Source organism: Hippoglossus hippoglossus, chromosome 21, assembly GCF_009819705.1.
Source record: "Hippoglossus hippoglossus isolate fHipHip1 chromosome 21, fHipHip1.pri, whole genome shotgun sequence".
In the NCBI taxonomy this organism is placed as follows: Eukaryota; Metazoa; Chordata; class Actinopteri; order Pleuronectiformes; family Pleuronectidae; genus Hippoglossus; species Hippoglossus hippoglossus.
Genome location: NC_047171.1, coordinates 12758133 through 12782210, shown reverse-complemented (window position 1 = coordinate 12782210; position 24078 = coordinate 12758133). Strand labels below are relative to the sequence as shown.

The window sequence follows — 24078 nt, the reverse complement described above, 5'->3', positions numbered from 1 at the left end:
CTTGTTAAGCAGCTCCACCACACATCTAACCTTTTGCATGTGTTTACGGAGGAGAGTCAGTACCTCATTCACCGTACATTATACCGTCACCATTCATCACTTGCCTCAGTTGGTTATTGTAGACTGAATTTTGCACTTTGATTAACAACTACAGCGAGCACGTTGCAGTGCTGCTGCTGCTTTTTTGCATATACAGAGCGTCCTGAAATGATTGGTGGCAAACTCTCTGCAAACAGAATTAAGTCGGCCTTTTCTTACCAACATCCATGGCTGTTTCCATGAAACTCTTCTGCCTGGAAGCAAATTCAGCGAGCAGTTTCTGCTGTCTCTCTCTGGCCCTCTGGCGTCTGAAAGAAAGAACAAGCAAAATGTTATTTGATGAATCTGCAGAAATATGACTTTTATAACTCTACCAGTAACATTGTGTCTGATTTTAACTAAGCTTTGCTGTGAAAGATGAAAATCTGTTAATCTATTAATTAAATTCGTATAGCATATTTCATACAGAGGTATGAAGGTATGAGAGACAGTGTGCTTTACAGTAAAACAGAGAAAACATTAAACAGATGACATAGAAAATACATATAGATGCTCCACACCAACTAAATAACCTAAGAGACACCCATACAGGACATATATGAAACTACTGCATTCAAACTTTATCTCACACACACACACACACACACACACACACACACACACACACACACACACACACACACACACACACACACACACACACACACACACACACACACACACACACACACACACACACACACACACACACACACACACACACACACGCACACGCACAGAAATGTTTTAAGTTTGTTTTTAAAAGAAGATACAGTTGCATTAGAAAGTTTGTTCCACAGAATAAGACCATAGTGACTAAATGCACATTCACCCAATTTAGTTTGGATTGTAGGTACATTAAGGAGACACATCAAAAGGTTGATTGTTAAACTAAGCCCCCTTTCCACTGGTCAAAAAACCCAACAACACCAACTAACATCTGCCTTTTGTCTGCAATGGGAATGGATACAAAAGGCATTCACTCCAGAGTTGAATGACTCTGGAGTAGACATGGGTTTTAAAATCGGGTCCGATCGTCAGTGATGGAAATGTGACACTCGGGTGAATGCGCTAATTTGGCAAGACAGCGACGTGAAAGAGAGTGGCTTTTATTATTAGTCTATTTAGCCGCATTTCGAAAACCTGCATAGACCTGTTCCGTTTTGGTGTAAAAGAGGTCTAAAATGGAGGGTTGAGCTCCACTCTGAAGACGAAGGGGTGAGAGCTGACTGTAAATTAAGCTCCTAATAAGAGCACATAAACAAATACTGACAGGAGCGTTGCAGCTCAATAATTTTCCACTGATGGCTTCAGGGGTGCCGACAACCAGCCTGAGGAATGGGCAGCAGCTCCTCACTCCTCACTGCCCAGAGCGCACTGCTGCCTGACTGTTGCCATGGAAACTGGCACTAGTTCCAGTGAGTGGGACTCGATTCTACCTTTACCTTTGTCTGTGGGGTGAAACCAACCCCAAAAGCAGGCCATTATCAGACGGTTATAGCCCATTCCATCATCGTTAGAGGAGGGGAAAGGGAGACACGGACTGGTGAAAAGCCGAAACCCACCGAGTTTGATTTGATTTTTGCAAAGTTTACGGGCTTAATGATGACACATGTGAGTGCATGAGGATATTGTCTTTCCACAAAGATGGTGAGTAGAGACTTGATATCTTCAGAAATTGATTACAATCTTGAGAATTTAACAAAGAGGCTTCGTCCGTGGCACATATACTAATGGTGACATACAGAATATTTGCATCCCGACACTCTGCACATCCAGTGCCTAGTGCAGCTGTTGAAAAAATAAAATGTGACAGGCTGAGAGAACCATGATTAATTATCACTCCTTTTGATTTGCATTCTTTTTGACATAAACCTCTTCCTGGCAGTGGATATATAGAGGGAAAAGTGACAGGATACACATTCATTGTCCTTGAACACATGACTTGAAGCAAATATACTGTAAAGCACTTCTTGAAAACAATTTGATAGATTATGTCTTCTATAGAGGAATGTTAAATGCAAAATGGAGCTGTACAAAATCACTTGCAGATTACAATACCTCTCTTCTTTATCCATGGTTTTCTTGTCAGATGGACTGTTCTTCTTCGGTGGCACTGGAGGACACACTTTTCCACAAATGTCCTGGATGCTACGCTTGATTTGGCAGCTGCGCGTGGCTGCCTTGGTGAGGATACGCTCAATGGCCGTAATGCCGTCTCCGTGAGCGTGACGGCTCGTGTCCATATCCTCCAACCAGGACGGCGACAGGGAGTTCGGCCTGGACGACAGTTTCTGGTGGAGCTTGATGAGGAGGGACAGCATGCTCTCTCGGATCTCCAGGATCTCCGTCACCAGCTGGGGAGGTGTGCCTGGCGGGACCCAGCGGGTTGAGGAGCTCTTGGGCCTGACAACCTGGGTGGCCTCGGTGTTGCTGCGGTTGATTATCTCCTGGAACTTCCTCCTGCGCTCCGCCACGAGGCTGAAGACCTGAGCTTCACGCAGGTTCTAGGAGAACATTGAACAGACATGAATTACACAACACCATTTGTTTTCACATTAGTTTTTTACATGGGCAATGCTAATGTGATGTTCTATGATTTAAGATACAAGAACCCAATGCAAATATGAATGTTGTACAAATACTGTCACACAGATACAAACTCATTTTACAGCACTTGATACACATCAAGTATCAAGCCCCCACTGTATCAACACAATATGCGAGAAGAAAGAGATGAAACACTTGATGGTTGACTTGTCTTCAAACACAAACACCCTCTCCTACAAATATGTCAGTAATCGTCCGATTGGCTTTGATGGATTGAACAGGTGCTTCATTACCATAGTCTGACTGGGACAATATATATAAATGTCAAATTAGATGTCCTTTTTAAAATTTCAGCTGACGTCTCACGAATACCTTTGCTGATAGTGCTCAAAACAACCATATTCCTGAGAAAAATTCTAATCTTCCCCATGTAAAAGCTCACAAGCCGTCTGAAGGATTGCCCTGACCTGACAAAAAGGACCTGAGCTGCACCGTTAAATAAACATAAATCATATACCCCAGTCAAGGCGACATCAATCATACTGACATGCGGTTAAAAAGCGTTTACCCAAACCTGCATTACACACATAATTAGTTTCAGCAGTCAAGAGGGAGGGAAACTGCTGAAGCACGACATTATACACACGCCATAACACACCAAGGCAGACCTCCTTTGAAAGGCACAAAACAAACACGTGCACGGAAATTCTCTGAGAGTAAAAGATCACATGGACAAATGCAGCTGCTGGTGGCATCAGAGCAATCAGCCTTGTTTAGAAAAAGACAGCTACCTCTCTCCAATTCCCTGAAAGACGTCTGGAGTTCTGTGGAGCAAGTACAGCAAAGTGAACAACAGTGATGATGATGTTACAGATGAACACACCATGAGCACCAAACCATCAATGTAACCTGGTAAATGAAGCATGCACATGCCAGGGCTCAGCTGAAAGAAAAACATGGGGGAAAAAAGAATATCAAAAAGAACACTTGTAAAGTCAGTTAATTACTAATAAATGATTTTGTGAAAATGTATCAAGTACTTCACACATTCAGTCCCTGCAATCCAAGAAAAGCCATTGTATTCAGTACTTGTTATATTGTTGAATTATTTAAAGCTGTAGTTCAACATTCCTGGAAATACGCTTACTTAACTTCTTAATGAGGGCAACACTCATCAGGCCTTAACCATAATTATTAAGCAGGTAGCCAGTTAGATTCATTTAGCACAAAGTCCATAAAGAGAGAAACATTGGAACCTACCAGCTTTTTTTTAATTCACTAAAAAAGCTCACTTTTACAACATGTGGCAGCTGTTCGTAGCCAGGAGAAGTGACTTTCTTTAGTTGCCTGGTGGTGTTCCTTTTATCAGGTTTTTGTCTTTGTCAAATGTCCTTGTTATTATAATATATAGCCAATCTAATCCTGCTTTTGTCAAGTTTTATCTGACAAAATTCCAAGGGCTTTTCCTTTGCTCTTACCTCTGCTACCTGAGTTTCATATTTGGGTTTTCTTGGTAAATGTGTTCCTACTACCTCAATGTATTTCTGAGTGAAAATAAAGGTTGAACTGAAAATTTGAATTGAAATGATCTGATATCCAGCACAGTAAATACGACTGAAACAGAACTCAATATTTCGTCTCCTCTTCTTTCACCAACAAATATAAAGGAATTTTGCTCATGTAGTTTCACATGAAGCACCGGAGCGAGGGCAGACATTTCTGACAGCAGAGGTTGTGCCAGTGGACTGGAGCAGCCTGAGAGTGAGGACAAGAACTCAAACTGAAGCACAAGTCATTTGCACAATATCAGCGTAGCTGGATGCAGACAATCTGTTTTGAGCAGGAGCAAAGGAAACTTGTACATGTGGAGCTATTTGAGGGAAATCATTTCATACCTTAAACATTTAATGAGGACATAGTGCCCTCAAAACAAATGACGGCACTCTTGTATAAAGACAGGAGAGAAACTCCACATTTTGTGCAGCCAGGAGGAACACAGTGAATAACAAACTGAGAGCTAGACTCACTAGAAGTCTCACTTCCAGATGTTTTTATTATAGCAGCATTGCAGTGTCATTAATGGCACTATAACTCAGCTGAGCCTTCAGCAGAACTCTCACCTGGCCATAAGAGGAAGCTTCAGTGCTGGTGCTGGGGGGGGCCTCTCTCTTCACTTCAGGGGCCGTTTCAGGGACCCGAACCCTCACAAAGTTGATGACATGGTGCAGGTTGGAGAGGAGGTTGGTGCCAGGGAACCAGCTGTCATGGCAGTGCTCCTCAATGCAAGGCTCCTTAAGGTATAAGATACACAATTTAAAAAAGGATGCTGGTTTGGGAGCCTACACAGTCAGAAGACTGCTATTCACAGCTCTTGTATCTCACCTCATTGTCCTTGTTGTCTTGAATTTGGTTGTCCAAGCCCAGCTCGATCAGGTACAGCACCATGCACAGCACATGCTCCGACATGTTCGGATGATCCATCCATATCTATAACATAATGAATCATTACTTTAACCTGAGGAAAATGTTTCTGCAAGTGCATCAACATTTTTGCTTTGACTTAGACCTGTAATGGTACCGGTACAAACATGATCCCCAAACAAATGGGATACTGATGGAGATGTTAAATACCATTTTCCCCTTCCGGATACCAATAAGGATACCAGGACTTTGCTAAATCATTGTGTTGACAATTACAACAGTGGTGCCACCCGTAGGCACAGTCTTGCTTAAGGAACATGTTGCTGTTTTGCTTGTGGGACCCAACAGCTTGAAATACTGCCAAACTGCTAACATTTTAGCAGGCTCTGGCTAACGCTACACTACTGGGAATGACTTCTTCTTAAGCTGCTCTAAAAACAGTACTTGCCAGTGGCAGTACAGTGCAACTGATGTTTTGGAGCGACGAGGAAGTGATTTCCAGGTAAAGAGGATGCTGGTATCAGTATCAGAATATCTCTTATTATTGATACTAACTACGCCAATGCTCTTCCAGTTACTGCACACCTCATAATGCACTGGTCCTTTGGTTCCTGCATTATGCCTCATCTACACAGTCTGTTCATTTAGTGCTGCACCTTCTGCATTTTGTCGTGAATTCAAGCAAATTCTTGTAACACGTCAACACCAATTATTTGCTAAGTCATTTTACTTGTGCACCAATTAAACATGGCAAACAGAGTCACTTCTGATTAAGTTCAAGGAGTAAATTGAGATGCAAGGGCAGCACTGCATTATCACATGAATGGTCTTTGAGGCTCACCTTGTAAAGCAGAGTGAATATCACAATGTGCAGTGTCTTGCAGTGCAACAGCTTGATTAGGCCTTTGTAGCACGGGTGCAGAGGAGTCCTCTCCTTGTAAGGCGGCCAAGGGTTGCCAGTGTGAATCCCAGACTGTTTCAAACTAGGTGAAGACATCATCGACAAGAAAAAAATATATATCAGCAGGACAATCAGCTTACATGCAACAGAAGTTTGAATTTCCACACTTTGATGAGGTGACACTGTTATAGAATAATTCACTGTAAAAAAGATATCAGGCTATTCAACAGCACAGCCAATGGGTATCACGGTCACGCACGCTATTAGTGATATTGGGATCATTGTTATATAAAACCAAGGCCAGCTTGACAGGCAATCCATCATAACCAAACAGCGTGAATGAGCAACATGAGGCTGGTATCAGACTGAAGGTGGCAATGGCAGCTTCAATATGCTTCAAGGAGAAATATGGCTCCATTCCATTTGGTTTGGAAAAGAAAATACTGGCAGAGAAAAGGGTATACTACATTAAGGACATACAGTTCACTACATGACTGATCTATCCAGACTTTGAATTAAACTTATACTAAAATGTGCTAAAATCTTAAGACCAAATGATATGGATTTTTTGGGGGCTAATGCCGACACCATCATTAGGGAGATAAAAAAATTCCAACACAGGTTTATATAGATATTTTAAAAAATAAATGATTCCTAAATTGTCGTTATAACAAAGAAATGTAACTGAGGCTTGCTATTTTTCGGTTTAACCATAAACCTTATTATAAATAACATAAAACACAAAACACAACCAAATATATATATATATATTATATTATGAAGAAATCTACATCTTTTCTACACAGTTAATTCTGTAAAATTAAAGTTTTCATCTTGTTGTATATCAGCAAACAAACAATGATACCGATATGACTGTGAAAGGTTCATGTCGGAAAGTATTATTGGCCGGGCTCTACTAAAATCCCATTGTGAAAAAGGTCATATGCCCAAGTACGATTTCAAACACTGAAGGACGCTATGGTATACTTAGCATCCCCCACACACTCCAGTAACCTTTTAGAAAATTAACTCTAAAACAATTTCCTTCACCACCTTCACCGAGACGTCTCTACTGCAATCAAAGAAGAAAGATTTCCTCGATTCTAATACAATTTAGCCTGAAATAATAAATTGATTTTTCTCGACAGCTATCTAATTGGAAGCAGCTCTGGCACCGAGCAGACCTGACCTTTCTTATCATGTCCCTTCATGAGCAGGTGAGAGAGGGGACCCTGTGACACTGAACAGATCGTGATGCAGGTTGGCTTTGTCAGGGATGACTGAACATTAACACTCCCACTAAAGAACAGAGTACTGTCAAGCTGGATACAGATAAAAAGAGCATTCTGCTATAACATTCTTAAATGAAAACCACTGCTGCAACCAAGGGATTTACTGAGGGGAAATTAAGGCATCAGTGTTCACTTACAATGCTGAGTATCTGTCCATTGCTGACTGGACGTCACGCCGGTAGACTGTTCTGAGAACGACCATGATGGGGTCAAACTCCTTTTCCCACACCTCGGCTAATTGAGAAAAGGGAGAGAAATGATTTGTTAACTCTGCTGCAAAGCAACCCTGATTCACTTTCTCACCATTTTCACCTCCTCTTTGTGAGTGGTGTAAGCCTGACCCCAAGTGGTCAGGAACATTAATGACAGTGGAATGAAGTGTCCCAGTGATTCAAATAGTAACATAGCTCACAGATAAGGAGACACATTACAGTGTAATAGATAAAAATACAAAAATAGAATAAAAATAGTATAAAACGTAGTGTATTAAAGCAAATTAGTTTATGTACGCAGGATCATCTGATCTGATTTATTGAAAAACATTATTGTATGTGCCAGTATATACATATACACATTGCTCTTCTTACTGTAGAGCAATTCAAACTTTTGTATACCCACAATATTTAACTTGCGCAAAAATAAAAACATTTGTTGGACTGGAGTAGTGAGTTCTTCCCAATAAGGTATTAATAAAAGCACTATAAATAATAGGTTTTCCATTAATTACAAAACCAGCCCACTGATTCTGTTAATATCACATGCTGTACTTTTTTTAATCTATTTTGTCCATTTTCTCTTAATCTGAAATGCCCAATTCCCTTCACATAGCAGTCCTTCTTACTGTTATAATTAGACTTGCTCAGTGGAGGACAGCAGATAGAAACATCTACCTCTTCACTGGAGGTCCTGCAGGTATCGAATTCAGTTTTTTTGGCCTGAGTGGCTGGGAACTTTGAGTCTTTGTAACATTGAGCCAAACTTGATATTAAAATAATCTGGACCGGCCACAGTGCTATGGTGTCGCTATTAGGCACTTTGAATTACAGGCTTTCCAGCACAAGTATTCAGTAATTTCAAATGACAGGTTACCTGTTCAAATGTTGAGTAATCAACTCATCCTACCTTTAGGTGTGTACATGCCCTGCTGCATCGAGCCTCCGGGCTCAAACACTGGGGCTTTGAAGTCGGCCACAGAAGAGAGCATCTCCTCAAAACTACAACTCCCTGGTACAATGCCACTCTTTGGGTTGGGATTCTCAGGAATCTAAGAAAACACTCTTAAGGAGAAAAAAGATTGTCTGGGGAAAACTGAAAATATCTATAAGCCATGTAATGCATCTGTTAAATACTGAAGGATACAAGATCCAAGAGTGCACTGTGTGTGCGGTCATTCATACACAGCTGTGAGACCATCTCAGATCGAAGGATCTCATCGTCCGTCATCCCTGTTGGTGAGAATGAGTGAGAGTGAATAACTGACAAAGTACAGCCCCAAACATTAATCATTTTTCAATGTCTCCCAATGATGCAGCAATAAGCCATGAGATGATCACCCAGTCTCTAACTGTGAAAGTTTCCTTGACAAGGATAAATAATTGCACTGCTCGTCATAGTTCACAGATCTGTATTCACTGTAGAGCTACATTATCATATAGTAAGGTATTTATTATTGTGGTAATCACTGTATTTATGTACAACTTACCCAAATGTACACGCAGGCTCGTGAGTATGACCAGGAAGGTGAGAGCTCCTTCCAGCATCGGCCTCTCCTGCTCAGAGTCTAACACGGCGTTCTGATGCTGAGACGCCATAGTCAGCAGGTCGACCACTTTAAACCTGTGTTACAGACAACAGAGTGTAAAATGCTGGTATGACTACTAAGCTGTGTGTGAATTTAAGTGCATGCTGCAGGAACAAGAAAATAATGTGTATGAGATGCTTCACCTCTCAAAAACACTTGATATGAAGTAGTCAGGATCTAGCCTCGACGCACACACCTGTAAACCAAGAAACATGTGCATAAAAGGATTTAAAATAACAAAACAAAAAAATTAAATGAATACATGTATGGGATTCAGCAATTCTAACCTGGAGCAGATAAATGTCTGGGTCAATCATGGAGTTGCAGAAGTGCGACTGTACGTAGGTCATAGCCTGTCCCTTGATCTGTAGTCCATTCCTGACCCACATGTTGCTGTGGATCTCGGACAGGCTTGCCTACAGCAATAAAAAAAAAACACAGTGTTCATCAAAACATGGCTACGAACACAGGCAGGTGAATACAAATTGTAAATGTCAGACCTGGATTTGGAGTGGATGCACCATGATCTTCATCAGCATCTCTTGGTCAGGCAGGAGACTGTCCAGGTCCAGGCCTTGGCACTTTACAGCCTGAATTTTAAACCGCACGATTAACTTTAAACCACATAAAAAGATATGCCTGCGTGTCTTTAAGAGATGAGACTGTCTGACATACCTTACTGAGGAACATGGCATAGTAGCGGTGCAGTGGCAGGTGAAAAGTCACTTGATTTGGAGCAGGCTGTGAGAGACACATAAATCGTGAGAAACAGGAAAGAGGAATGTTTGCTCATAACACTTTGTTGTTTTAATTTACCTCGTCTACGAAGCCAATGGAATCAAACCAGATCTGAAGGGTCTCCAAACAGTAGCGAACCACAGTTTTAGTATATTCCTGAGTCTCCTGTTAACACATAATTTAATGTTTTTAAAATAAATGCAGGTTTATACATTAAGGGCGTTAAGTACAGGATATGTATGCGGCATGTTCCGGTAAACAAGACCATCAGGATATGGGAGCTGTGTGTGAGAGCAGTCCTGGTGTGAAGACGGGACTTACTTTGACTTTGCAGTGTGTTAAGAGACCCCACATTGGTTGTGCACATGCCTCAAGTTCTGCTGCAAACGCTGCATAGTATGTCTGGGACTCAAACTCCACATGTTCATTCAGCTCCCGCTTGTTCAGGTTCATACCTGTCACAGCAGGAAATTGTTTTGAAAAGTTAGACAGTTGACAGATGCTACATGAAGTCTATACGCTAACATAAACTATCAGTTAAATAGGGGGGAAAGAAAATCACAAAGAGTGAGCAGTTTTTTAAGTTAAGTGAATATCTGGTGATCCCTGATATAATTCTCTAAACTCTAATATCTGCCAAAGAACGGTTATGAAACAGCAGAATTAAATGCAAAAGTAGTTCAGCAGACATGCATTCAATCTAATAGTGACACTGCACAGTGCCTCTGCAAGAGGATACTCAAACCCACTGTGCAAGGGTGAGTGTTATTTTTAGGGCGGTGGTACAGTTCACATGGCAAATGCACTAGCCTCAATTCTAATTCAGTGATAAAGCGTCATGCACCCCACAACTCACTCTTTCTATTAGGGGTATTTTTACCAGGGGCCAGATGAGGTCACCTTTATCTTGACTAAGCATATTGAGGGTATATAAAGTCTAAATTTGAAAATGTGCACAAGTATGATGAGCTGTGATTTAAATCAGCTGTTGTGTTTGACCTCATGTTGCTTCCATCCCAAATGACAGACATATCATATTGATAGTCATGGGTAATGGAGAAACCACCAGACTGTCACAATAGAACAAATGGGGAACGAGTAAATTCCAATCAAATACAAATAAAACACATCTTTCTTGAGTATTTGCCTCAATTTGTGCAACTATTATCTGAATGTGAGAAATCACAACAAACTCTGCTACCTTCAGTGCATGAGTGTGTCTGTTTACTGCTCAGGTTGAAATCCTGTTTTACCTTGAAAGAATGACACAAAGCTCATCCAGAGCATCAGCAGGGAGTGGTCCTCCAGGAACTTTTTCGCTACACTTTGGTGTGAGAGGATGTTAATAAAATCACTAACTAACGGCCAGTAGGTGTTGTTCTTCAATAGTGCCTCGCTACAGTTCACCACAACGTGACGACTGTTCTCTTCATCTAAACAAAAAAAAAGGGGGGGGGGGGGGGGGGGGGGGGGAAACGAACGTGCACGTTAGGTTACAGCAGTTTTTTAATATGTATAGGCAACACATTGAAAGAAATAGGCAAATATATAGAGAGACAATTCACTTGCAATTTCAACACCTGGCTGCCAATACAGAAAGACAATGTCATCTGCAGAGTTTAAAAATAAATAGGACGGCACTCAAATGATAAATTGAAGCTCATTTCACTCAGACCCTGTAAACATTAGAAAGGCCAGAGGGATGAAACATCTGTGCATGTTTTCGTCTACACTGAAAATGATTAGAAATAAAAAATTAACAGTTGCATTTCTTTGTTTGAAAAGCAATTCCATTTTTACATCATTGAACAATTCACAGGATTCATGTACCAGGTCTTCTACTAATACAAATTGGATGTCGTCTTTATGAATTTAGAGCTAATGATGAGCAACAAAGACTAAGGACCACCTTGTATGATGCTATCCATTCCCTCGGGCTCAATCCATTACACAGGATCTTTTGACTGAGTGTGTGCAATTTGATATTTTGAGATACAACATAAAAGCTCCATCTTAAAACTTAAATTTCAGTTTGATAAAGCAACAGTTCTACCATGTTCACTGCCACAGTGTTTGTGCAGTGATCCGTAATAAGCATCCCTACATCGGTCTACTTCATTCTTTACAATAATTACATGTGAAGAGTCGGATGAGCTGTGCAGAATCCAACACATCTGTACAACTTACCTTGAAGTTCACTTTTAATAAGGCAACTCTCCATCATGTAGAGGAGGACTGTGACCATTATGTCCAGCAGGTGACAGTCCTCTGTCATGTGTCGAGCCAGCTCCTCATTGCTAAACAGCTGCACACTGATATGTACGATGCGATTGGACATGGTGTCCGACTCATGGCTTTTCATCAGCGTTTTCATGATGAATGCATAATGCTGAACAAATGTCTTTGTAAAGGTGATCTGCCAGAGAGGAAAAGGGAAAAACCCACAACACAATTTAAACTGACTGTTACGATTTTGTCTCTCTGTTTAAAGTATAATTTCAATTCACGGACACATCTGAGAGGGAAACTAGAGCAACACGAGACATATTTGTGAATAAATGCAAACACAAAATAAGAAATACCTTGTAATCTTGATCTGGCAACATGTTTAGTAAGAAGGTGACCATCTTCTGCGGAAACTCGTACTTTATTGTCCAGAACAGCAACTCCTCCAGAAAGCATTTATGCTTCAGAGAATCAATAATCCTTGGGTCTGAGGGCAGAAAAAAGACTCATAATAAATTAGGTAATTCATGTTAAATTTATTGCTGCATTACATTTTCTTTCCATTTTTACCTTTGGTACTGCTGCTCAGCTTCACCCTCTTCCTCTGACCAACAGATTGCCCAGCATCTTGATCTTCCTGGGAGTAAAAATAAAACGAACACTTATAGTAACTGTACATCAGTTCACATCAAGTTAAACTTCAGTGGATCTGTTAAATTGTGATTTATCATAATTTGTTCACATATAATAGATATTTATTCATATACTAATAACAAATGACAGAATAAACTTTTGAAGTCTGAACGTAGATTCAACTGAAAATGGTCATTAAGGTTTTATGTGTTTGATCCTGACACAAACCTCTTTACTAGACTCATCTGGGCCCCCTGGTGCAGTGGTTCCTAAAATAAATAAAAGCATACATAAATAATAAACGGATATCTTTTATTAATTAAAACAAATACATAAGTATAAATTTGCATCATCTTTAGACATTAGACAAACACAAAGCACATTTCTGAAATATAACAATTTTCAAAAAGGGACAATTTGTTCAAACAGCAGTATTCAGCATTGGTTAGAACAAGACGTGAAATGTTCTAACACATTCAAAATCACTTCGGCAAAGTTTGATCTCTCTAACAGTAATGTCTGACAATAACTTATTATTTCTGGCAAAAGCAAGACTTTGACCCCTGTGAGGAATTCATCCAGATGAACAAGGATAAGCCATTTCCCAAATATGCTTCACATTAAATGTTATGTTATCTTACCCAATAGGACCATTGCCCCTGCACCTCCTTCAGCACCAACAGTGACATCAGCAGCAGCACCTTGACTTTTCTCCTCCACAGACACCAGACCGGAATTCTTTAACGCTGACAAATACTTGTCATAGTTCTTTTTAGCGTACAAATTCTCCTCTTGGCCTGCAACAAAGAAGAAAAACACTCGACACTGTAACAACAAGAGTTGTGTTGAAATCTCAAGCTGAAGAAAACTTAATTTGAAGCTAGTATGCAGAATTTGAAGAAAAGGGAATTTTTCCCTTCTTTCAATTACTTTATTTGTTAATAGTGGTGGTCAATTTTAGTACATGTTTTATTTCTGGTTTTGTCTTTTTATATAAGTGCTTGAGAAGATCAAGCACAGTCTACATTTTCCAAGCAAGTAGCTGTTGTACATCAACAGCAACAGATGAGAATAAAACAATAGCAAAGTGACATAAGACCTTAGACCACTACAAGCTATTTCTTATTTAAATTATTGTGGTCTCACTCTATGTTGTTTTAACACAAACAGGAGTGTAGATATTTACCCATGCTCAACTCTTTGAATGTTTGCTGATTGGTCAAGATCTTCGTCAGCACAGTCCTCATTGCTCCGCCCATCTTGGTGAGCTCCTCCAGGAAAGAGATCTGAGGCTCCAGCTGCTGCAGGACTTTCTGTAGATCTCTTTCAGTTGTGGTGTCTGACGAAGCAAGATAACAGATAGAAGCCACGAGACTCAATACGTAATTGGTGATGTAAACGGTTGTATAACACAACGGTATCTGTGTGACACAGCAGACCGTGTTTTGAATTTGATATGGTTCCCAACACAAGACATTTTTACTGGTTAAATTGGTCCCATTAATATTCCATATCTATATTAAAAGAAGGTCGTTGTTGTGAGTGTTTTTACCTGCTTCGACATATCCATCCCTCAGGTACTGTATGATACACAGGATGAAGCGAGGAAGAACCATCTCAGACATCAAGAGAAGGTCTCGAGGTATTGAGGGGACATTTTCTCCTGTTCTCAACCGATGTCGTCTGCAAAATCTGAAGAGAAACATACGAATGTTACTGTTGCAGAAAACTCACCGACCACAAATCAGCCAAATCTCTCTCAACTTCATTTTTAATTCATTTATTATTTAATTCTTCTGACCTACATGATCAGGAAAGAGGCTCAGTAATGATTATTTTATTTCGAATTTCATAAGAGTTGAGTATTGGGGTTGGGCTGATGTTACAAATGTTCAGGATTTGTTGATTAAACCAAGGTGAGTGTATGGGGAAGTATTTTTAATCTCTGTAAATACACATGGTGTGATTCATTGCAACACACAGACTAGTACAGCCCTCACCCATATTGCTTAAGACTACACAGTAATTGCTACACACAAATCAGTTATTATCAGTATTATATTAGGTGGTCATGGATAAATTTGTATTTTGTATTCTTTTATGGCTGTCTTTAATTGTTTTTGTGTTCTTTTTGCTTGGGTTTTTTTCTTCGTGAAGCTCTTAACAGAAGTGCTGTATAAATAAAGACATTATTATTATTATTATTATTAAAAGACTTAAAAGTACTAGGTGGGCCACTGTCACACTGTTTTGGATGGGTATATTTTTGTCCATCTCTTTAATACAGACAGCATCATCACGAATGGAGATATGTCAGACAGACTGGTTTCCACTGTTCATATAACAGCTGGATTAGCTGTAGCAACACATCAGTCTTCAAGATTATTAATGACACAACATGCAGACTCATGTTTGTGTCACAGGGATCTGTTGTAGCCTCCAGTTGTGGCAACGAGCATGACATTAATGTTATGGTTGTAACGGCTGTGCTGGTGAACCATCCAGGCTCGGCTGCTGTATCGAACCTTTTCTGCGAGCAAATTATTAAAATTATCAGAACATTCAAACATGTCTCTCCCACGATTGCCGACGACAGCGCAGTAAATAACCACGTTGGACTATTTCCATCCGAGAGCTGTCAAAGCGACACCCGGCTGAACCCGTTCGTTAGCTAGCTAGCTAGCTTAGCTCGCAGCTAATTCGGTCTTACCCAGTCTCTCGCATGACATTACTGTCTCCACAGTCACAGGCCCCGCCAGCCTGGCTTCGGAACATGTTGAAGTCGTGGCCCGTGTGGTCTCCGTTGTTGAAGCACTCGGCGCACAGGGACATGCACGGGGAGATGCCACAGGTCCGGCATCGATACGCCACGAAATTGGCGGTCCACACCAAGCCGCACAGGGTCGCGTTGTCATAGGACCGGACCGTCTTGCAGAACTCCTCGAAACCTTCGCCTCCTGCAATGAGACATTTGCACCAGTCCAGCGCCTCCGTGTCCGCCGCGGGTTTCTCGGGATTTAGCACAACGTCGAGCAGCTCCTGGAGTTGCCCGACCCCGCTGGTATCGTCAGTCCGGGTTAAGTCTGCCTTCAAGTGGACGGCAGTGGTCTTCTTGTCCCGGCGCAGCAGCGACGCCGCCATCATGCACTCTGGCTTGTTGTCCACAAATTTATTTTTGTTGTCCTGTTTCCATGTTCTCGGGCTTTCTCGCGATACGACCCGTCGCCTCGCAGTTGGCTGGCGGACTCCCGATGTGCTCTCCGTCCGCAGTGAATGCAAATAAATGTGGTGTGAAGTATTTTAATCCCGCTGAGCCTCGAACAGGTATTTGATCCAGCAGAGTCCGAGCGGACGTTTACACGGAACATACACAGTCACCGCGGGGACGTTGTGTTCGCTTGTTTCTAGGCAACTGATAACCTTGTGTGGGACCGTCCCATCATCATCATCATCATCATAATCCTCATCCTCATCATAATCGTCACCCTCATCATCACAATCCTCATCCTCATAATTATCATCCTCATCATCTTCCTCATCATCATCATTATCATCACAATCCTCATCATAATTATCAACCTCATCATAATGTCACCATCATCATCATCTTCATCATCATTATCATCATCACCATCACCATCATCATCGCACTGATAAAGAGAAATTATTATGCAAGTGCCCCCATAAATGAAATGAGACCATGAAGACCAGAACATTATTTAATCTCTCTCTCTCGCTCTATATTATACATATATATGTATGATATACACACACAGGGTGCATCCTATATATATATGTGTGTGTGTTTGTATATGTATATGCATATATGTATTTGTACAAATAGTTTTTCATTAATATTATTTTCTCTCTCTCTCTGTATCTATATTTTTTTCATCTGTGTGCATGTGTGTAATTGTATATGTATATACATATATGTATGACATTTTTTTCATTATTAATATTTTCTCTCACTCTCTCTCTTTTTCTCTCTGTGTGTGTATCTATAATTTGTTTCCCTCTGTGTGTGTGTTTGTATGTACATGTATATGAACTACTTTTTATTACAACAGGAACAGGAACTATCGAGATTGGCCTCGATCGGGTCGGATTGTTTTGAAGGATGCACACTCCCCAGCGGAAGTCGTCTGGAGCCATGCTGAATGTTTACACCCTCACAGATCACAGCTGAAGAAGATCGTGAGAAGTTGCTGATCTCTGGGTTGTGGAGCTGGATCCTCGCATGTTGTGTTGTCCCAGTCTCCAGTGATGAAACTGAAAGAGTTGGAGAGCTGTCTTCAGCAGGTGGACGGGTTTGACGAACCAAAAATCCTTCTCGAGCAGTATCCAACCAGTCCTCATATTGCAGGTTGGAGCAGATAAACATGTGCTTATTGGGAGTTTGTGTGGAGAGATTGTTGTCACTAACTTTGCGTTTTATCTCTTCCTGCAGCATGCATGCTTTACACTATCCACAACACATTTGAGGACATTGAGGGCAGACTGGTGGCAGATCTGGGATGTGGCTGTGGTGTCCTCAGCATCGGAGCTGCGATGCTAGATGCAGGGTGAGAGCTTTTGATTGTCCTCACACATTTGTTTTTAAAGGAGTTTCCCCTCCTCACACCCTCTCTCCTCTGCAGTTTGTGCGTTGGCTTCGACATCGACGAGGACGCACTGGAAATATTCAGAAGAAATGCAGAGGAATTTGAGATTTCCAACGTGGATCTGGTCCAGTGTGATCTCTGCTCTCTGGACCCAGATGCTTACGCCTCAAAGTTTGACACCGTAATAATGAATCCACCGTTTGGGACAAAACACAACCAAGGTGAGGGCTCGTTTTAAAAGTGCTGCTCCAATGATTCAGTATTTCACATCCATTAGGTTTGGCACTTCTGAACGACAGATGTGTGAACAGGAGAGGGTGAAATATTCTGATTCATAAAACGTACTTTGCATCAAGATCCATAAATACTCAATACTGTAATTCCCATAATGCAATAGTGGCCTTTTTCTGACTTTATGTAACATTCAGTACATAAGGGACATATGTTAGAGATGAGACAAATTCCCATGTTCACAAGTTCCTGAACAACCTTCCTTTGGACATGGTTTGAAAAATGACTTCATCTATATTATTGCTGAGATTTTCATTTGAGATTAAAATACTTTGCATTGACAACACAATAGTTCTGCACATTCAGAGCAGATTCCTCTGTTAATTAATCATATAAAAAAAAAATCAATGTAGGTCCCTGTAGCTCTAATGTTATATGTAGTTTTTAATGTTGCTTTTACTCTTTAAGGGATGGACATGAAGTTCCTAAAGGCTGCTTTAACAATGGCAAAGACAGCAGTGTACTCACTTCATAAAACAACAACACGAGAAGTAAGTTCATACCCATCACCTGTTGACCACGTCCCTTCAATGACGTGGTCAAAACTAATGATCAAATCTCAGTTTAGTTAATTTCATGTCTACATCTCTGGTATCTATAGTGTGTGTAATGCCTGATGTGTAATCCTCCATCTACAGCACATACAAAAGAAGGCTAAGGACTGGGGAGTTAAGATGGAAGTTATCGCAGGTAAGAAAAATACAGTACATATCCTCTACAATTAAAATATTTGAAGTCTGACTATGTGTTTTCTTTACAGAGCTGAGATATGACTTGCCAGCATCTTATAAATTCCACAAAAAGAAATCGGTAAGCTAATGAGCTGCATCACACCAGTGTCAGATGTTTTCCTGCAGATATCTGAAGCTGTATTTGACAAACACACAAAAACAAAAACAAAATTCATTTTAATAAATGTTTTATTTGCTATTCACATATGCAAACATAAAAAAAACAAAATAGCAAATAAGATGTTCTCACGTAATGTAGGAATTCTACCAAGGAAAAACAAAACACACAATGGCGCACAACGCTAGATGTCACACGGGCCTTACAAGACCAACTAAAATGTCCCAGTGAAATCAAATGACTGTCTTTATGCTGAATATGATAAAATTAAAAAAAGATCTTACAAACAAAAGGTACATAATTAATGTAGGAGGCGCAATATAATACAGGGACTTAAAATGCTGAAAAACTGATGCCAATCATTGCAAATCGTTTCTCTAGGTCGACATCCAGGTGGATTTCCTTCGATTCTCCAAAGCCTGAAGCTTTCACTGGAATGGATTTAAGTTGTCTCTGCATTTTAACTGTTTATAATAAATGTTTCCACAAAAGAAAAAATCTCTGGCTGTGACCGTGTGACTAAGATCCGTTTTCAGTTTTGGCGACCTTTGCTGCAGGACCGTCTGTATCTTCTCGTTCTCTCTTTGGGGCAGCGGGTGCTGGAGAAGAAAAGCAAAGTAAATACATTTTTAAAAGTCTAATTATCTTGCCATAACAAATTAGGAAGTACTTAAGATGCTGCACTCACCATCGTCTTCATCACCACTATCAAATTTCGTCTTTTTGCCTTGGTACCGACCTCTGCTTTGATCCCTTCCACCTCTTCCCCTTCGTCCTCCTCTTCCTCCTCTGCCGCCTGATCTTCCTCTACCACCTTTAAGGCGAACAAGATGCATCAGGAAAAACTAATCAATACTGTAAATAACAGATGAGCTTATATATTGATCTACAAATCATTCAGTTGGGAAGTTTAGTATTCACCTCTACCCCTGGACCTGCTGTAAGATTCTTGTTGAGCTTCGATGATCTTCTTCAGCTCGTCTTTCTCCTCGTCTCCCTCAAGCACCTGCCATGTAACGCTGTTGTTCTTGATTTTTAGCTCTCCTTTGTTTGCCTCCTTGGCCTTGTCAAACGCCTCCTTTGCGTTTCCATCGAAAAGGAGGGTACCCTTGTTTGGAAGGTAAAAAAAAACATTTTAACAACCCGATCTCTTCATCCTGAGTTCGAGGCTGCGAGTGGTGCAGATTTTATTTACCTCTTTAGCTCCTCGTGTGAAGTCAACCCACTTTATCTTTCCGTGCCCTGAGAACAATTCATGAAAGTCCTCTCGGGAAACATCTTCGAGCTCCCCTTTGAACTTCAACAAGCACCCTGTCTGTTCGTCCAGGAGCAGACCCTGCAACACAAATAACAATTTATTATTAAGGTGGCCATAACACGTTTGTATGAGTCCATCGCAGTGGCAGAATATAAGGTGATTAACACTTGAGGGGATCTTACCATTTCTTTATCTTCTGTATTTTTCTGCAGTTGCTCCTTGTCTCTAAATAATATATTTTTGTCAGAAATGTTTTTATAAACTGAATACTAGGACAAAATGGTATTGCATGTGTACTTACTGTTTTGCTTTTGCCTTTGTCTCTTGTTTGAACTGTTTTCGCTCTTCAGCCTTCTTTGCATGGTAGTCTTCCCTGAAAGTATAACAGCAATCAAATGATTACTGTCTTAAGTAATTAATCTATCTGGTGCATTAATCTATTCCTCTAGATCTTTGGATCATCTTAAGTGCATTTTACCCGTACAAACATATTTGAAACAGTTTCTCAATAATAAGGTAGTAACGTCCTGGTGGACTCAATGCCATGTCAAATGTAGTTTAATGTGATAGTACACCCATTTTTTGTATCAGACACATTACCAGTAATATTTTTTACACTCAGCGTAATCCGACAGCACATATCCATGGCACCAACAACAGGTAAGAATGACTAACAGTACTTCCATTATCTAGTTTCTCAAAAGCAGCTCAGAAGAAGCACCCTGAGAGCTCAAGAAAGTGAAATAAGCTCTGGAAATGACTGACAGACTTGAAGGGTGCAAAAACTTCCAAATGCGTTTCATCCAGCAGAATAAGTCCACTTGTACCCTTTCTCAGATGTGGTGCTTCCTTTTTTTTTAATTTTTTTTTTAAAATCACTACACAGAATTTGTCCACTGAAGATAAAGCTTAAACCAAGAAGCAGCACAACTTACCTTGATAACACAAGCATCTCATTGTCCTTGAATGATTTTATGTCTGAACGTTCAAGGAACTGCTTGGATGACTCTTCTGTGTTAAAACAGATGAACACTGATCCCTGCAAAGACACAAGTAATAAAAAATCTCCTCCAAAAACACAGAAAAACAAACTTGAGTGATAAATACAAACATATTACCTTGAACTGCCTCTGCAGGTTTCTCCTCATTTGAATATTTTCTATGTCGCCTTTTGCATTCAACCACTCCTGAATCTCATCGAGGGAGGTTTCAAGAGGAAAACCTTTCTAGATGTTTAAAGATAAAAAACATTACAGAAACACGACACAGCAGCAGAAAACACCAAGATCTAAAGTTGGAAAATAGAAGACTATGTGACTGTGAATTTATAATAAAGTTTTAAAACAAAAATGTCTGATGTATATTTCAATACAGTGGGAATACAAGAAAATGTATGCATCTACAAAGACTATTTTTTTTATGTGTGGAAATCAATTCATAAACTTACAATGTACACAGATTTGTGTTTAACGGCGTCTTTGTATTCATCGTTCAGTTCAGGTAAGGGTTTATCTGTAGACCTCCTGATTTTTGTCTTGTCTTCATTGATTTCCAAGAGGCCGGTCTTGGATTTCTCGAGAGCTGCAACAATGACGCTGCTGTCAGTAGTTAAAGTCTTCAGTCTGGGAGGAGAACGCAAATGTTTTAAACACTCTGAGCAGGAAGGAAAGAAAGCAAGCACAGCATTTTACTGCAGTGACAGTACATAACTACAGACACTGGATGATACTGCTCCATTAGGCTTGATGAGAACACAAGTGTGCAGAGTCACACCGGCTTCTTACCAGTTGAGCTGAGTTTCTAATAATAATAATAATAATGAATATCTCTCTGTTTACGAGGTGTGGCCGTTTTGTGTGTGCACGTTGTGGCTAAATGTGATCTGGTTGCTAACAGGTACACTTAAGGGACAGGTTTGAGGGAGCACATTAACCTTGTCCTACCTGTTTAAATTTTATTTGTATAGCCCATATTCACCAACCCCAGTTTGCTTCATAGGGATTAACAACATGTACAAGGTGCGACAACCTCTGTCCCAGGCGTTGTAAGGAGCAGTTTGAGAAAATAGCAAACCTGTTGAATTTAAGCATCGTCTCCAAAGGCACCCAGCCTTCATCCTGCTGCAGTTGTTCTTTCAGAAACTTGTCCCTGGGAAGATTGTGATCTCCAAAGTAGTACTAGGTGAGAATGAAATAGATTTCTGTGAGTTAAATGTCATTGTTACATTAATATAAACAAAAATTAAGCATTGCAATTACCTCTACTTGTCGTGCCACTTTCAATTCAATTGAAGACATCTCTTGCTTTTCTGCCATGATTGTCCAGTGGAGACAACAGTAACACCAAGTCCTAAAACAACAAACAATTATTATGTCTACAGCAAATAAATCCACAACAAATCTGCTGAGTAATGGCCTAAGTCATTTAGCTGAATATTCACTAATTCTAGCTTCTCAATAATGGAAACTTATCCTCCTTCAAGTTTGTTTTTACATCAGTCCAAATTTGATATTATTGAGTTGAAAATTACAATGATCCTTTTTACTATTTTATAAACTCTGACTATTTGATTGAAACACTGACACCCTAATTATCTGCCACCGCAATACATACATCAAGTAAATAATATACAATCATGTACATTCATTTATTGTAACCGTGGTTTGTCCTTAATCTCTTGGTGTTCAGCACAGTTTTTAATAACGTTTAGTATTGTAGGCATGTGTTGAAGTTAAACTTTGTAAACCTTAACACATCCCTGCTAGAATTTGTACTTATTGCAATTTTTATAAACATTTGAGTATCTACATTGTTTGGTTCGACTCAGTCTCTGTGTATGAAAAATGAGCACAGAAAAGTTTAGTAAATTAAATTAAAATTGCACATTGCAAATGGAAATAAATGGAGGGCCATATACCATGAGTTTTTTTCTTTCCGATTTATTTAGATTTGTTTGAACCCGTCCTGTCGGGTCTTTTTAGCCATTAGAATTATTCAGTAAAATTAAATACATTTGTAGTTTGTTTTGGATAAATACCAACAAAATAATCCACAAAACAAGATTAGGCAGATGTTCAGCAGCTGGAACATAATGATCAGGAATATGATAATCCAATCAGCAGATTTAAAACTGGCAAAATGAGAACATCTGAGCATGATTGCCATGAGGAGTGGACATTTTTCATTTACCCCGATCTCACGCTGCCGGTGCTGCCGCTAGCTTGATGGCTAACACGCTAGGTTAGCTTGCGTGCACCAGCTGTACACTCGGACATGTTTTCGGGTGTAGACACGGCTGCTAAAACATGTTTTATCCAACGTGAGAGTTAGTCGGCTGCTAGTTGCTTGTTCGCGTTAAGTTAAATTAGTTCTTTAAGTCATTAAGAAAACTGCGTAACTCCTGTCTCGTGTCAGCATGTCGCTAAAACACGCCTAACGTTGAATAATGTCTATTGCGCTCGTTTGTAAAGCTGCTAACATTAACCAGGTGACACAAAAACACTATAAAGCTCGTAGTTTTGTGTTAGGAAGCAGAAACTTACAGTACGAAGAGTCGGCGCTAGCAGCGGGTTTTCTGCTGAAATCTAAAATTGCTTCACTTCGTCGCCTGCACGTTGTGGGACTGCGTGCTACGGCGAACAGCGAGGACCAAAAAGAGTTTGTTTTAGCGCTACAGCTGCTCCTCGCTACGGGAGCGGACGTGTGTGGTGCCGCTCACATCCTCAGGGTGTCGCTGTGATTCCCCCCACAATAACTACTGGCATAAAGAAGACAGCGTTGGCAACGTTACAAAACAAACCCCCATATTTAAAATTGCTTTGCAACATATTTATTATTTTAAACAATTCAACATATTAAGATTCTAATTCAATTTTCCCCTTCCAGTTTATTCATTATTTCCATTTGACTCTTTGAATTGTTTGCATTTATATCATGTCTTGATGTACAATATGAAGCCCTTTGAATGTCCTTGTTGTTAAAAAGTGCTATAGAAATAAACTTTCTTTGCGTTTACATTACAACCAACATGAATTAACTTTAATTCTCATTTTGGAATATAGGACTAGATGGTGAATATCCCTTGTATGTTTGAAGGTCTTCTGCAACTTCAGTTATACCTCCTGTGTTTCAAGGAACTAACAGTTCGGCAATCAATCCTTCTTTCATCAAAGTTTTTATGTTTAATTTTTGTTGGAATTGATTTAGATTTATTCAACCTCATGATTATTTTATGTTTGTGTTATTTAGACTACCTTCACTGAAATTAATGGGGTGGAGTAGTACAGAATAACATCGCAACAAACTACATTCAGAACAGGAGAACACCTCCTAAAACAGTATGAGCAATTACTGGACATTATAACCTTCATAAAAGGAGGATTCATTGCAACATTATTGTATTGGACTGCATTAGTTTGAGCTAGACAAAGCTAATG

General features: G+C 40.0%; 3 protein-coding genes across 5 annotated transcripts in view; 1 reads left to right on the top strand and 2 right to left on the bottom strand.

Annotated features, from left to right (window-relative positions):
• Positions 1-16030, bottom strand: part of ubr3 (ubiquitin protein ligase E3 component n-recognin 3) — a 40136-nt gene extending 24106 nt beyond the window's left edge. Inside the window, exons 1-25 of one of the 3 annotated variants that reach the window (XM_034573198.1) lie at positions 15351-16030; positions 14193-14332; positions 13827-13979; positions 13282-13437; positions 12869-12909; positions 12578-12644; positions 12364-12494; positions 11969-12197; positions 11035-11214; positions 10103-10236; positions 9860-9946; positions 9719-9784; positions 9544-9633; positions 9331-9459; positions 9187-9239; positions 8945-9078; positions 8602-8687; positions 8365-8506; positions 7380-7476; positions 5891-6032; positions 5011-5115; positions 4749-4919; positions 3420-3452; positions 2140-2585; positions 259-347 (exon numbers count right to left, since the gene is read on the bottom strand). In XM_034573198.1, coding sequence (XP_034429089.1) covers positions 259-347; positions 2140-2585; positions 3420-3452; positions 4749-4919; positions 5011-5115; positions 5891-6032; positions 7380-7476; positions 8365-8506; positions 8602-8687; positions 8945-9078; positions 9187-9239; positions 9331-9459; positions 9544-9633; positions 9719-9784; positions 9860-9946; positions 10103-10236; positions 11035-11214; positions 11969-12197; positions 12364-12494; positions 12578-12644; positions 12869-12909; positions 13282-13437; positions 13827-13979; positions 14193-14332; positions 15351-15784 — 3535 coding nt within the window. In that variant the 5' untranslated portion in view covers positions 15785-16030. The remainder of the gene's footprint in view (positions 1-258; positions 348-2139; positions 2586-3419; positions 3453-4748; positions 4920-5010; positions 5116-5890; positions 6033-7379; positions 7477-8364; positions 8507-8601; positions 8688-8944; positions 9079-9186; positions 9240-9330; positions 9460-9543; positions 9634-9718; positions 9785-9859; positions 9947-10102; positions 10237-11034; positions 11215-11968; positions 12198-12363; positions 12495-12577; positions 12645-12868; positions 12910-13281; positions 13438-13826; positions 13980-14192; positions 14333-15350) is intronic. The other 2 variants (XM_034573199.1, XM_034573200.1) reach the window with 2 other exon arrangements.
• Positions 16031-16748: 718 nt separating this feature from the next.
• mettl5 (methyltransferase like 5) lies at positions 16749-18882 on the top strand. The gene is made up of 7 exons (XM_034573204.1): positions 16749-17006; positions 17091-17205; positions 17281-17465; positions 17944-18026; positions 18174-18225; positions 18296-18345; positions 18766-18882. Exons 1-7 carry the CDS (start codon positions 16907-16909, stop codon positions 18805-18807), a joined length of 627 nt encoding a protein of 208 aa, XP_034429095.1. The 5' UTR covers positions 16749-16906; the 3' UTR covers positions 18808-18882.
• On the bottom strand, positions 18438-23374 carry ssb (small RNA binding exonuclease protection factor La). Its single transcript, XM_034573203.1, has 12 exons — positions 23185-23374; positions 21901-21991; positions 21716-21819; positions 21090-21264; positions 20761-20868; positions 20578-20681; positions 19944-20015; positions 19825-19867; positions 19580-19720; positions 19306-19492; positions 19073-19198; positions 18438-18983 (listed from the first exon to the last, which is right to left on the bottom strand). The coding sequence occupies exons 2-12, from the start codon at positions 21955-21957 to the stop codon at positions 18904-18906; spliced, it is 1197 nt and encodes a 398-aa protein (XP_034429094.1). The 5' UTR covers positions 21958-21991; positions 23185-23374; the 3' UTR covers positions 18438-18903.
• Between the last annotated feature and the right edge of the window lie 704 nt (positions 23375-24078).

Excerpts from the sequence above, each read along its gene's own strand:
- mettl5 (XM_034573204.1), top strand. The coding sequence starts at position 16,907 with ATGAAACTGAAAGAGTTGGAGAGCTGTCTTCAGCAGGTGGACGGGTTT. Across the intron at positions 18,226-18,295 it reads TAAGATGGAAGTTATCGCAG|AGCTGAGATATGACTTGCCA; the intron begins GTAAGAAAAATA and ends TTTTCTTTACAG. Across the intron at positions 18,346-18,765 it reads AATTCCACAAAAAGAAATCG|GTCGACATCCAGGTGGATTT; the intron begins GTAAGCTAATGA and ends TCGTTTCTCTAG.
- ssb (XM_034573203.1), bottom strand. The coding sequence starts at position 21,957 with ATGGCAGAAAAGCAAGAGATGTCTTCAATTGAATTGAAAGTGGCACGA. Across the intron at positions 19,868-19,943 it reads ACAAAGGCAAAAGCAAAACA|AGACAAGGAGCAACTGCAGA; the intron begins GTAAGTACACAT and ends TATATTATTTAG. Across the intron at positions 19,493-19,579 it reads TCACACGAGGAGCTAAAGAG|GGTACCCTCCTTTTCGATGG; the intron begins GTAAATAAAATC and ends CTTCCAAACAAG.